This window comes from Crocuta crocuta, unplaced genomic scaffold (genome assembly GCF_008692635.1).
Source record: "Crocuta crocuta isolate KB4526 unplaced genomic scaffold, BGI_CrCroc_1.0 scaffold273, whole genome shotgun sequence".
NCBI lineage: Eukaryota > Metazoa > Chordata > Mammalia > Carnivora > Hyaenidae > Crocuta > Crocuta crocuta.
Genome location: NW_027529425.1, coordinates 1,036,620 through 1,051,101, shown reverse-complemented (window position 1 = coordinate 1,051,101; position 14,482 = coordinate 1,036,620). Strand labels below are relative to the sequence as shown.

General features: G+C 38.9%; 1 protein-coding gene across 5 annotated transcripts in view; it reads left to right on the top strand.

Annotated features, from left to right (window-relative positions):
- LOC144227124 (cytochrome P450 3A12) overlaps positions 1-14,482 on the top strand; it is a 105,197-nt gene that overhangs the window by 63,920 nt on the left and 26,795 nt on the right. For all 5 annotated transcript variants that reach the window (XM_077758670.1, XM_077758669.1, XM_077758673.1 and 2 more), the window contains 5 exons: positions 1,401-1,514; positions 1,795-1,883; positions 3,229-3,377; positions 11,336-11,463; positions 12,596-12,662. In XM_077758670.1, coding sequence (XP_077614796.1) covers positions 1,422-1,514; positions 1,795-1,883; positions 3,229-3,377; positions 11,336-11,463; positions 12,596-12,662 — 526 coding nt within the window. In that variant the 5' untranslated portion in view covers positions 1,401-1,421. The remainder of the gene's footprint in view (positions 1-1,400; positions 1,515-1,794; positions 1,884-3,228; positions 3,378-11,335; positions 11,464-12,595; positions 12,663-14,482) is intronic.

The following is a 14,482-nucleotide window of genomic DNA, read 5'->3' as shown; positions in this document are numbered from 1 at the left end:
TGCTGGCCTGGGGTCCAGGGTGAGGCAGGCAGAATGAAGCTATTCTCCCTACTCTTGCTGTGCAGTTATTCTCAGGAGTTTTGCTCTACGGTGAAGGTAAAGCTGCTTAAATGGACTCTGAAGCTCTTGGGCCTGTTTTTGTTTGTGGATAGCTGTCTAATTCTTGTTCTTTGTGGGGTTACAGAGGCTGACATGTCCTGTTCCATCATCTTGATGATATCATATCAGTTAGCTGTGGGGTTTTTTAGATGCTCTTTATTAAGTTGAGGAAGATTTCCTCTGTTCCTAGTTTGTGAGTTATAAATGTGAATGGGTATTGGAGATATCTATATTAAAACAAAATATAGTTTTGGAAGATGAAGAAAGATTTGAGCTATTTGGCTTGATAGACAAGTCCCAACTGAGAATAGAATTCTCTCTCTCTCTTTTTCCTTCTGTCCCTTTAGGAAAATACAGGGGGGAAAAGATTTCCATATAATTGCATTATTTCTTTATAATAGCAGATAGATTTCTAATCTTTTTTTCTTAAAGTTTATTTACTTATTTTGAGAGAGAGTGAGCGAGCCTGAGTAAGCATGGGGGCGGGGCAGAGAGATGGAGAGAGAGAATCCCAAGCAGACTCTGTGCTGACAGCAAGTATCCTGACATGGGGCTTGATCCCACAAACTGTGAGATCATGACCTGGACCAAAATCAAGAGTCAGACACTTAACTGACTAAGCCCCTCAGGCACCCCAGATTCCTAATATTTTTAGTGTTAACAACTAACTGGGTTTTTTTAAATTACCATATCATGACCTCTGTTTTTGAGTTGCCCCTGCTACAGATATATGTGAAGACAGAACTGGTCTGAGGCAGTATACAGTTTGCCAGGGCTCTCTGGCTATCTCTACCAATCCACTTCTACTCTGCACAGTTTAGGAGAAGGACTAGTGTTAATCCTGTGTATTCCCCTGGAGGAATTTCTCAGTTGGGACTGGTCTATCAAGCCAAATAGCTCAAATCTTTCTTCATCTTCCAAAACTATATTTTGTTTTAATATAGATATCTGCAATACTCACCCACATTTATAACTCACAAACTAGGAACAAGGAAATCTTCCTCAACTTAATAAAGAGCATCTAAATCTCTACAGGATTTCCCCAGCCACATTTACATTTAAAAGGAGATTGGAATATAAAGGCTGGGAAGCACATCAGGTGGCTGGATGTCTCCTTTAGCCCTGTAGGAAGCTAGGCATTTGGGATAGATATTTAATGAGCATCTGGCATAGGGCCTGCTACTAAGTAGACAGTCATTAAGTGTTTGTTGAATAATTTCTGCCCGCTTCACAAATTTTCCACATCCTCTGAGAGACCTCCAAAACTTATGTAAGGCAATATGTCTTTTCTTTGACTCTAGTCTTTTGGTCCAGTGGGATTTATGAAAAATGCCATCTCTCTGTCTGAGGATGAACAATGGAAGAGAATACGAACAGTACTGTCTCCAACCTTCACCAGTGGAAAGCTCAAGGAGGTAAGAAAGGGAGGACTTTCAATTAGGAAGTTAAGGAATGCACCTGGGCACAGATAGAAACTAAGATCATAGTCCATCTGTTAAGGGTAGTCTGCTGAATTTGGGCTTTTTAAAAGGGAAATTTTATCTTCATGGCCTAAAAGAGACATAATAAGATTTGTTATTAAAAAAAAATCACTGCTTTAAAAAAACAACAAAAAATCCTTGCTCTATGTTTGTGAAAGCCACGTTGTTTTTGATTTTCCAATTTAACTTCAGGTCATGTTGTATTTGTGTGTAGATGTTCCCCATTGTTGGCCAGTATGGAGATGTGTTGGTGAGGAACCTGAGGAAGGAGGCAGAGAAAGGCAAGCCTGTTACCTTGAAGGAGTAAGTAGAGCTGCACCTGCTGGGCTTCTGACTCTGTCATGACACTTTCCAGCTGCTGCCACAGAGCCAGATTCCCACTGTTGAGTTAGTCCAGTGAACAAACAGAAGTAGGTGTGTGGTGTTACAAGTCCAGTGGGCCACCCAAGAAGAGGTAGTGCCCCTCGAAAGGCAGGGTAGTCAGGAGAGAGAAGGTCTTCTTTTGTGTACATGATGCAGTATTAATTTATCTACTTGATTGTCACCTTGGATATTCTGGAAGACAAAAATAATATTGTTTGAAAAGAAGAAACATAATTTACCAAATCATTGATTGTGGAGAATATGGAATGGTGGGAGGGGAAGGCACTTTGTACATATTGGTGGGCATTGAATGAGGTAGAGAAATTATCATGTGGAACTTAGAACAACTTAAACCCCTACCTCATTTTCTTGAAGATATTAGCAAGACATTAAATATTAACTTTATGATCACTTGTTCTTCTTTCAATATCAAAGGAGAGATGGCCCTGCCCATGGGATGGTTAGAGTGACCATATATATTTATATAAATTTTTTGCCTAAACTGTGATATTTTTAAATTAATGTAGGGTGACCAGATGTACATTGGGACTGTCCTAGGAAAACTAGTGGATAAGATCACTTAGCTATGGCATCCTGCGAATCAATTTTGGAGTAATTTGGCATATATATTTTGACTAGGAACATTCTTAGTTCTTACATTTTCCAGCTATGAGTGTGTCCTCAGGGCAAGCTCAGATCACTGGAGTTGAGGAAGAGAGGATATTTCAGGACCCTTAGTAGGGTGTAAAGAAGAATGGATGATGTTCCTGTAAACACAGAACAGGATGTTGCTGTTCTGTAATGTGTTGCAGAGAAATCAGCTCTGAGCATAGAACAGAGGTACAGAGGTTTGAGAAGATCCAGGTCAGTTTTACCTTTCTTAACTCCTCTAGGAAGGCGTTAATTATTCCACTGTTTCTTGCTCAGACAGTACTTATCTGGCTCCTATTGTCCATACTCAAAACACACTACTGTAATTTGTCTGATTTTGGGTCTCTATTCCTCCATGTCTGAGCTCATGGAGCTCAGAGGTGTGTCTAACTTGCCATAGTATCCCCATTGCTCCTAGCAAAAAGCCGGCTGCATCGCTAGCACCTCATAAACACTTGAGTGAGTATGATGGCATATAGACTGTTTAGATTATCCAACAGGTGGTTCTGTTCTAAGAGTGTGTCTCTTGTCTTCCCTGGACATCAGAAACTACATCACTTCTTGCTGCATGTGCTGGATAAGAATAGTAAAGAGGTGCTGATTTTATGTATCCATGTGTTTTTTCTCTACTCAGTATCCTTGGGGCCTACAGCATGGATGTGATTACTAGCACATCGTTTGGAGTGAACATTGATTCCCTCAACAACCCACGAGATCCCTTTGTGGAAAATACCAAGAAGCTCTTAAAATTTTCATTCCTTGATCCATTTTTCTTCTCATTATGTATGTACACTACATTTTTTCCCTTTTTCTCCTCCCTTTTTTCTTTCCTTCTCCTCCTCCTTCCTCCCTCAGATTCTCCCTTCCTACCAGTCTACAATTTTATTGAGATATAACTTCATTTAAAATATAATGTATAATTCAATTGTTTTTTTGGCTTGAATTTTGTTGATAAAGGAATAGATGAAGAAAATGTGGTATCTTTTTGAGCCATAAAATGAAGGGAAATTCTGTATTGGACAATGTGGATGGATCCTGAAGGCTTTACGATAAGTGAAGAGTCAGACAGAGAAAGATAGATACTATATGATCTTAATACATGTAGGATAAAACAACAATAACAACCAAGAACCAAAATCATACAGAGATGAGATCAGATTTGTGGTTACTAGAAGTAAGAGTGAAAGGGTAGGAATTGAATGAAGGTGATCAAAGGTACAAACATTCAGTTATAAGGGAGATAAGTACTGGAATGGTAATTTACAACATGATGACTATAGTTAACACTGCTGTATGATGTATTTGTAAATTGCTGAGAGAGTTGATTCTAGAAGTTATCATCATAATGGAAAATATTGTGTTCTTTTTAACTATATGAGATTATGGATCATGTCAGCTAATCTTATTGTGGTGATTGTTTCTTTATAAATGTTTGTTAAGGAATTATGCAGTACATCTTAACTTATATGTAGTATCATAGGTCTATTATAAGTCAACAAAACTGAAAAAAAGTGGTTTTGGGGACATTCAAAGATTCATGTAACTTTTACGCAGTCAATGGTTAGAATATTATCCTCTCAGAAATCCTATAGTTTTTTAGCATTACATCCCGCTTTCCTTAACCCTAAGCCACCACGAATCTACTTTCTATCTTAATTGATTTGCCTTTTCTGGATCTTTATACAGATAGAATCATATAACATGTGATCTTTGTGGCTGGCTTCTTTCATTAGTATAATGCTTTCAAAGTTTATTTTTGTTGAGGCATGCATCATTACTTCCTTTCTTTTTATGGCAGAATAATATTCCATTATATGGACATACTGCATTTTGTTTATCCTTCATTCATTTGATGGACATTTGAGATGTTTACAACTCTTGAGTATTTGGAATAGTGCTGCTATGAACATTCGTATAAAAGTTTTTTGTTTGAATACCCGTTTTCAACCTTTTTGGTAGTTACTCAGAGGTGGAATTACTAATGTATGTAGTAACTTGCTATATAGCTAAGGTATAGTAAGTGTGTTTAACTTAATAAGGAACTGCCAAACTGTTTTCCACAATAGCTACATGATTTACATTCCTACCAGAAGGTATAAAGGTTCCAGTTTCTGACTATCCTTGATAGTCATGTGGTCTACGCTTGTCTACCTTTTTGATGCTGTCTACCTTAATGGATGTGAAAGGGTATCTTATTGTGGTTTTGTTTTGCATTTCTCTATTGGCTAGTCAGGTTGAGTAATTTTTTGTATGCTTTTTGGCTATTTCATAACTTTTTTAGATAAATGTGTATTCAGATTATTGCCTATTTATAGTTCAGTTGTTTGTCTTTTTGTTATTGAGATATAAGAATTCTCTGTATCATGTAGTATTCCATTGTATAGATAAACCACATCTTCTTGATCTATTCGTTCATTGATGGACACTTAGGCTCTTTCCATGTTTTGGCTATTGTTGAGAGTGCTGCAATAAACATTGGGGTACATGTGCTCCTATGCATCAGCACTCCTATATCCCTAAGGTAAATTCCTAGCAATGCTATTGCTGGGTCATAGGAGAATTCTATGGTTAATTTTTTGAGGAACCTCCACACTGTTTTCCAGAGGGGCTGCACCAGTTTACATTCCCACCAACAGCGTAGGAGGGTGCCCATTTCTCCATATCCTCACCAGCATCTAGAGTTCTCTGATNCATGAGAGACTCTTGAATTCTGAGAACAAACTGAGGACTGATGGGTGGGGGGGGAGGGGAGAGATGGGCATGGAGAAGGGCACTTGCGGGGATGAGCACTGGGTGTTATATGGAAACCAACTTGACAATAAACTATTTGTAAAAAAAAAAAAAAAGACAAAAGGTTATATAAACCCTGTATTAACTGGAGTATACTCTTATAAAAGATAAACTCAAGAATTTCAATGGCTTAATACAAATATTGTTTGGTTTAATCTTAGGGGAAAGTGTTCAGTCTATTTCCATTAAGTGTGGTGTTAGCTCGGAGTTTTTGTAGATGTCCTTTATCAGATTGGGAATATTCTTTTCCTAGTTTGTTGAGTGTTTTTGTTGCAAAAAGGTGTCAGACAAAAGTATTGTCAAATACTTTTTCTGCATATATTGAGATGGCTATGTGGTTTTTTAAAAAATATGTTGTTGTTATGCTATATTATATAACCTTGCATTGCTGGATAAGCTCCTCTTGGTTATGGTGTATCCTTCTTTTGATATGTTGCTGGATTCAGTTTGTTAGTATTTTGGTGAGGATATGTGCATCCATGTCATAAAATACATTGGTTTGTAGTTTTCTTGTTCTTTGCTATCTTTGGTTTTATTTTCAGAGTAATACTGGCCTCATTGAATGAGTTTGGAAGTGTTCCTGCCTCTTCTATTTTTTGGAAGAGTTTGTGCAAAATTGATGTTGATTCTACTTGAAATATTTGCTAAAACTCACCTGTGAAACCATCTGGAGCTGAGCTTCTTTTTGTAGGTAGTTTCTTCACCACAGCTCGGTGTTTTAATTTGTTTTTCAGATTGCCTATTTTTTTAATGTCACTTTCCAGTTTGTGTTTTCTAGGAATGTTTTCATTTCATCTAAATTTTCTAATTTATTGGCATACAGTTCATGGGATTCCTTTAGAGTCTTTTTTATCTCTGTAATGTCAGTAGTAATCTCTCCTTTCATTTCTGATGATAGTAATTTGAGTCTTCTCTCCTTTTTGCTTTAAGTCAGTCTAGCTAAATGAATGACCAAGCTTTTTTTATTTTGTAGTTCATATGTTTCTGCTCTTGTCTCTCTATTATTTGCTTCCTTCTATTTGCTCTGGGTTTAGCTTCCTCTTGTTTCTTTCTTTCCTTCTTTCCTTTTTCTTTCTTTCTTTCTTTCTTTCTTTTTTTCTTTCTTTCTTTCTTTCTTTCTTTCTTTCTTTCTTTCTGTCCGTCTTTTTTTTCTTTTCAGCATGTGTTTGACAGAAATCTGGTTCCATGATTTGAAATCTTGGTTCCTATGAAAGTAGACAATTAAGCAATAAAATTCTTTCTGGTTACAGTATTTGCTACATCCCATGAGTTTCGGTATGTCATGTGTTCATTTGTATCAATCTCTCTATAATTCCTAATTACCCTTTGATTTCTTCTTTGAACCATTGGTTATATAGGAGTAGAATGTTTACTTTCCTCATATTTGTGAGTTTCCCAATAATCTTTGTGTTTTTTTTTAAATAGTTTATTGTCAAGTTGGTTTCCATATAACACCCAGTGCTCATCACCACAAGTGCCCTCCTCCATGCCCATCTCCCCCCTTCCCCTCACCCCCATACATATCAGTCCTCAGTTTGTTCTCAGCATACAAGAATCTCTCATGGTTTGCCTCCCTCCCTCTTCCCCACTATTTCCCCCTTCTTCTCCTTTACGGTCCTCCATTTAGTTCTTCCTAAACGTGCAAACACATATTATCTGTCCTTCTCTGCCTGACTTATTTCGTTCAGGATAATATCCTCAAGTTTCATGCATGTTGCTACACATGGCCAGATTTCATTCTTTCTCACTGCCATGGAGTATTCCATTGTATAGATAAACTACATCATCTTGATCCATTCGTCCGTTGATGGACACTTAGGCTCTTTCCATGTTTTGGCTATTGTTGAGAGTTCTGCTATGAACATTGAGATACATGTGCATCTCTGCATCAGCACTCCGGTATCCCTTGAGCAAATTCATACTAGTGCTATTGCTGGGTCATAGGGGAGTTCTATGGTTAATTTTTTGAGAAATCTCCACACTGTTTTCCAGAGGGACTGTACCAGTTTACATTCCCACCAACAGTGTAGGAGGGTGCCCATTTCTCCACATCCTCGCCAGCATCTAGAGTTCTCTGATTTGCTCATTTTAGCCACTCTTCACTGGCATGAGGTGGTATCTCAGTGTGGTTTTGATTTGTATTTCCCTGATGAGGAGGGGTGCTGAGCATCGTTTCATGTGTCTGTTGGCCATCTGGATGTCCTCTTTGGAGAAGTGGTTGTTCATATCTTCTGCCCATTTCTTCACTGGGTTGTTTGTTTTTCGGGTGTGGAGTTTGGTGAGTTCCTTATAGATTTTGGATACTAGCCCTTTATCTGATATGTCATTTGCAACTATCCTTTCCCATTCCGTTGGTTGCCTATTAGTTTTCTGGGTTGTTTCCTTGGCTGTGCAGAAGCTTTTAATCTTGATGAGGTCCCAATCGTTTATTTTTGCTCTTGATTCCCTTGCTTTTGGGGATGTGTCAAGTAAGAAATTGCTGCGGTGGAGGTCAAGGAGGTTGTTTCCTGCTTTCTCCTCTAGGGTTTTGATGGTTTCCTGTCTCACGTTCAGGTCCTTTATCCATTTTGAGTTTATTTTTGTGTATGGGGTGAGAAAATGATCGAGTTTCATTCTCCTGCATGTTGCTGTCCATGTTGCTTTTTATAATTTCTTGAAATAGGCCCGGAGTGTAATGTACTTTCCTATTAGGACTACCTTTTCCGCATCTCATAGAGTTTGGATTGTTTCATTTTCATTTGTTTCCATATATTTTTTAAATTTCTTCTCTAATTGCCTGATTGACCCTTTCATTCTTTAGTAGGGTGTTCTTTAACCTCCATGTTTTTAGAGGTTTTCCAGACTTCTTCCTGTGATTGATACCATTCCATTGTGATCTTACAGTGTGCATGGTATGATCTCAATTCTTTTATATTTATTGAGGGCTCTTTTATGTCCCAGTATGTGATCTACCTTGGAGAATGTGCCATGCGCACTTGAGAAGAAAGTGAATTCCCTGGCCTCAGGATGTAGAGTTCTAAATATATCTGTCACATCCATCTGGTCCAATGTGTCATTCAAGTCCATTGTTTCTTTAGTGATTTTCTGCCTGGTTGATCTATCCATTGCTGTAAGTGGAGTATTAAAGTCCCTTGCTATTAGCACATTCTTATCCATAAGATTGTTTCTGTTTGTGATTAATTGTTTTATGTATTTAATGCTTCTTTATTCGATGCATAGACATTTATAATTGTTAGTTCTTCCTGATGGATAGACCTTGTAATTATTATATAAAGCTCTTCTTTATCCCTTGTTACTGTCTTTAATTTAAAGTCCAGTTTGTCTGATATAAGTATAGCTACTCCAGCATTTTTTTAAAGAATTTTTAAAAAATGTTTTATTTGTTTCTAGGAGAGAGGGAGAGAGAGAGAGACAGCGTGAGCAGGGGAGGGTCAGAGAGAGAGGGAGTCACAGACTGAAACAGGCTCCAGGCTCTGAGCTGGCAGTCAGCACAGAGCCCGATGCGGGGCTCGAACCCACGAACCGCGAGATCATGACCTAAGCGAAAGTCGGACGCTTAACCAATAAGCCACCCAGGCGCCCCGACTCCAGCATTTTTTTGACTTCCAGTAGCATGATATATATTTCTCCATCTCCTTACTTTTAATCTGATGGTATCTTCCAGTCTAAAATGCGTTTCTTTTAGATAGCAAATAAATGGATTTTGTTTTTTTATCCATTCTGCTACCCTATGTCTTTTGATTGGAGCATTCAGCCCATTTACATTTAGTGTTATTATTGAAATATATGGGTTTAGAGTCATTGTGTCCTTTATCGGAATCACGCTTGTGGTGGTGTCTCTAGTATCTTGCATTCCTTGTAACATTTCCCTCAGAGAGTTCCCCTCAGGATTTCGTGTAGGGCTGGTTTAATGGTGACAAATTCTTTCAATGTTTGTTTATTTGGAAAGACTTTTATCTCTCCTACTATTCTGAATGACAGGCTTGCTGGATAGAGGATTTTTGGCTGCATATTTTTTCTGTTCATCACATTGAAGATCTCCTGCCATTCCTTTCTGGCCTGCCATGTTTCAGTAGATTGGTCTGTTACCACTCTGATAGGTTTCCCTTTGTATGTTAGGGTCCTTTTCTCCCCAACTCCTTTCAAAATTCTCTCTTTGTCCTTATATTTTGCCAGTTTCATTGTGATATGTCGTGCAGAAGATTGATTCAAGTTACGTCTGAGTGGAGTTCTGTATGCCTCTTGGATTTCAATGTCTGTTTCCTGCCTAGGATGAGGAAGTTCTCTGCTATCGTTTGTTTCAGGACTCCTACAGCACCTTTCCCTCCCCTCTCTCTTCCTCTTCTAGGATTCCTATGATATGGATATTGTTCTGTTTGATTGTATCGCTGAGCTCTCGAACTCTTCTTTCTTGTTCCTGGATCAGTTTATCTCTCTTTTTCTGAGTTTCTTCTTTTTCTATAATTGCGTCTTGTAAATCACTTATTCTCCTTTCTGCCTCTTCAATGCGTGCATTGGACACCTCAATTTTATTTTGTTTCTCATTTATAGCATTTTTTAATTCATCGTAACTAGTTTCAAGCTCCATAGTGTTGTAGCCATAGTTTCTCTGATGTCCTCCATGCTTTTTTCAAGTCCAGCTATTAATTTTATAATTATTGTTCTAAATTTTTGTTCAGTTATGTTGCTTATATCTGTTTTGAGCAGTTCTTTAACTGTCATTTCTTCCTGGAATTTCTTTGGAGGAGAGTTCTTCCGTTTTGTCATTTCGGTTAGCTTTACATCTCTTGTTAATTTTAAAAGCTTGTTGTACACATGGCCCCTGCGAGTTCTGTGGTATTAGAGAGGGCCCTTTTGACTGTTCAGGGCCTTTCTGTTCAGGAAGTGTTCTTTGGATGGTGTCTCTTGGTTTCTCTTGTTGATCGTTTGGTTATTTTGTTTCCCTACTGGTAGTGGTATTTGGGACTCTCCACCATATGTAGTTTGGCTTGTTTTTTGAGGTAGTGAGACTCCAGCACTGTTAGATGAAGTTCAGTCTACATCCACACTTTCCAAAGTGTGGTTCTTGAAATTCTTCAGATGGTTTTGTCTTTTACAAATGTCTTCAAAGTGTTAGAATCTGTAGAAGCATGGTTTTATAGTTGGCAGAGAATAGTGTATGAAACTCTTGGAATATCACTAGTAGTGTCTGTCAGGCTTTTTTCAATCAAGCTTCATGTTCGTAGTTCAGGAGCCAGCATGCCAGAGTCCTGCTCTGGCCAGATCCAGGGGTCCCTGAAAGATGGACGGTGTCAGCAAAGGAAGGATGAGAGAGCCGCAAGAATCTTTCTGGTCACCAGGCAGCGTCTCTCCTGACAACAATTTCTCAAGCAGCATGATTTTTTGCCTTTAAAAAATGTTTATTTATTTGTTTTGAGAGACAGAGGGAGAGTGTGAGCAGAGAGAGATAGTGAGAAGAGTGGGGGGGGGAGAGAGAGAGAGAGAGAGAGAGAATTGCAAGCAGGCTCCATGCTGTCAGCACAGAGGCTGATGTAGGGCTCCATCCCAGAAACCATGAGATCATGAGCTGATCAGAAATCAAGAGTGGGTCTCTTAACCAACTGAGTCACCTAGGTGCCCCTTAAATAGCATGATTAATTAGACTAGCATATTATGGTCTGATTTATCCAAAGAGACTCCAGTCCAAAAGTAAAAGCTAAGATATCCAGGAATGTAATTCTGTTGCTTTGGTTACTCCAAAGATGTGGAAGGGGACACTGATCTCACTGCTATAGTGGTGGTCTGCATGTGTGACTTCCTTGGCTTAGCCATTGGCTTGAAATTTCAAGTAAAGGTCATAGAGGGAATGACTCCTGGTGTCTTTTACTCCTGTGATTGGAAGGAGAAATTATAATTATTTCAAGTAAATTTTGCATTTTCACTGTGCTTTCCATTGTTCTTTTCCCTTACAGTGCTCTTCCCATTCCTTACCCCAGTTTTTGAACTATTTAATATCTGGCTGTTCCCAAAAAGTGTTATTAATTTTTTCACAAAATCTGTAAAGAGGATGAAGGAAAGTCGCCTCAAAGATAAACAAAAGGTAAATCCAGTGGTGGTTACATGTGGGTGTTCGTTTTTGATCTTTTACTGAGTTGTATACATCTCATGTGTGCACTTATTTTTTTAAATTTAAATTCAAATTAGTTAACATACAATGTAGTCTTTGCATCAGGAGTAGAACCCAATGATTCATCTCTTATGGTAGGCAGAGAACTGTAGAGTTTAGAGCAAAAGAGTTCTAATGTTTCAGGGAGAATGAAGAAGGCAGAGGACAGGGAAGGAGATAAGAAAATAAGTCAGGGAATGTTTAAAATGTAATAATAAGCATGACAACTAGTATGCCACTGAATAAAATTTGGTGAGAGAAAAACCACCACTTTCCTTCAATAAGTTGTGAAAGGGTAAAAATTATTGTGTAAAATCATTTTCCTGGTAGCATAATTTCTAAGATCTTATACTGACAAATGATTCTTTCAACTCCAAGGCTCTTATTTTACACCTTCTCCAGTGGAAGATCCTATCAGGTACAGGGTGGGGGGGTATAGTCTGTGTTAAACTTGAGCCTGCCATTGTCTGGAGTGGGGAGGAGTCTTCTCTGGACACTCTGGCTGCAAGCTGGCTAAGCCAGTTTTGCCTTCATGCCTTTTCTGGTGGCCAGAAAAGAATGTATGCAGGACAGGGAGACAGGGATAGGTACCCCAGGTAGTCCCTGAAGATTGTGCAGAGTTCTGAGAGGGTGGGGCATGGAAGATGCTGATACAGAAGCTCCCCATGGAGTTTGCAGAGGTCAGGGGATTGATCTATGTGACCATTCATTAAGAATTATGGACAGAGTTAGAAAGGACTGGCATAGGGACTTTCTCCCGAGCAAACAGATATGACAGGAGAGGGAGCAGGCAATTCTTTGGCCAGGAAGCTGTGGTCAAAAGCCAGAAAAGCTGAAGGCAAGAACAAAAAACAGTGGGACACAATAGCTGGATTCCTGTCAGGGAAGCATCCTGTTCTCTAAATTGTAGCTGGATGTTTTTGTTTAGTGATGACTCTGTAAAAACTAGTTAGATCTTTGTGCAAAAGGGACCATATTCTCAGGAAAGAAGTTAAGTCCTACACCCCTCACTCAATTTTGACTTCACAAGTGACTTTTTGTCCTTGTAATTTCTTTCTGCTTCCAGCACCGAGTGGATTTGCTTCAGCTGATGATTAACTCCCAGAATTCCAAAGAAACAGACAGCCATAAAGGTAAGCAAGGAGAGCTTCAGCTTTAGAGTGCCAGTGATGGTAGGCTCAGAGACATGGGGTAGTTCTCAGATGTGTAGAAAGGTTTCCAATGGATGGAATTTCTGCAAATGGAAGAACAACATGTGCTCAGATACAAATGGTAGCCAGGAACACTTTCCAGAAGCCCACAGATCATTGAAGAGTAATGGTAGACAAAGTAGTCAGTGGTCTGCTGCAGGGGAGCTTGTTTCCAATGTGAATCCTATGGCCTACTCCAGATCCACTGAATCAGAACTTCTGTCTGGAAATTCATATCAAGTCTTCATCACACCAGGAGGCACAGGGCCCCGGTGTTGGTGACCTTCACTTGGAAAAGTTGGTTAATGTTATGTTCATTGACTTAATCTACTGTTAAGGTTTTTAAAAATGTTTGTTTATTTTTGAAGAGTACAAGTGGGGGAGGGGCAGAGAGAGGGAGGTAGAGGATCTGAAGCAAGATCGATGCTGACAGTCTGACAGTGCAGAATCTACGTGGGTCTCAGACCCACAAACCATGAGATTGTGACCTGAGCCAAAGTTGGACGCTCAACTGACTGAGCCATCCAGGTACCCCAGTCTACTCTAAAGTTTTATTTTTCCCTTTCTAATTAATAAGTGACTGGTACTGGATGCCTTTGCAATTGTGTAAATACTGTGCTGCTCTTCAGACATTCACCTACTACTTTTATCATCCATGGATGGTATTTGACTAAAACCATTATTACTATGGTGGTTGATCTCATATATTACTATTTTAGTCCCTGACATAATTCTTTTTTTATTTTTTTTATTTTTTTATTTTTTAAATGTTTATTTTTGAGAGAGAGACAGTACGTGAGTGGGGGAGGGGTAGAGAGAGGGAGACACAGAGTCTGAAGTAGGTTCCAGGCTCTGACCTGTCAGCAGACCCCAATGTCGGGCTCAAACTCATGTACCATGATCATGACCTGAGCCGAAATTGGATGCTTAACCAAATGAGTTACTCCAGCACTCCCAAATTAAACATTTTTATCATGAATATTTCATAAATGAGGCTCTAGGCACTTCAGTTTTTTAACATCATGAGAAATAATTCACCAATCATACAATGGACTCAAATTTAATATTTAATGTTTTTTTGTATATTTATAGATATTTGTAACTATCACATCAGTTTTTGACATTTCATCACCTCAAAGAAATAAAACCAAAAAATCCCTTTAATGATTTCTTCCTCCCCCACTACAAGCCTTCATCTCCCTAGACCTAAACAACAACTAATCTATGTTCTGTCCCTATAAATGTGCCTATTTCATTCATTTATATTTTAAAATAGTTTATGGTAAAGTTGGTTTCCATATAACAGCCAGTGCTCATCCCCGCAAGTGCCCTCCTCCATGCCTATTATCCCCCTTCCCATCCCCCCCACCCCTATCAGCGCTCAGTTTGTTCTCGGCATTCAAGAATCTATCATGGTTTGCCTCCCTCCCTCTCCCCCACTATTTTTCCTCTTCTTCTCCCCCATGGTCCTCCGTTAAGTTCCTCCTAATCCTCCTATACGTGCAAACATATGGTATCTGTTCTTCACTGCCTGACTTATTTCACTCAGCATAACACCCTCAAGTTCCATCTATGTTGCTACACATGGCCAGATTTCATTCTTTCTCATTGCCATGGAGTATTCCATTGTATAGATAAACCACATCTTCTTGATCCATTTGTCAATTGATGGACAATTAGGCTCTTTCCATGTTTTGGCTATTGTGGAGAGTGCTGCTATGAACATTGGGGTACATATGCCCCTATGCATCAGCACTCCTGTA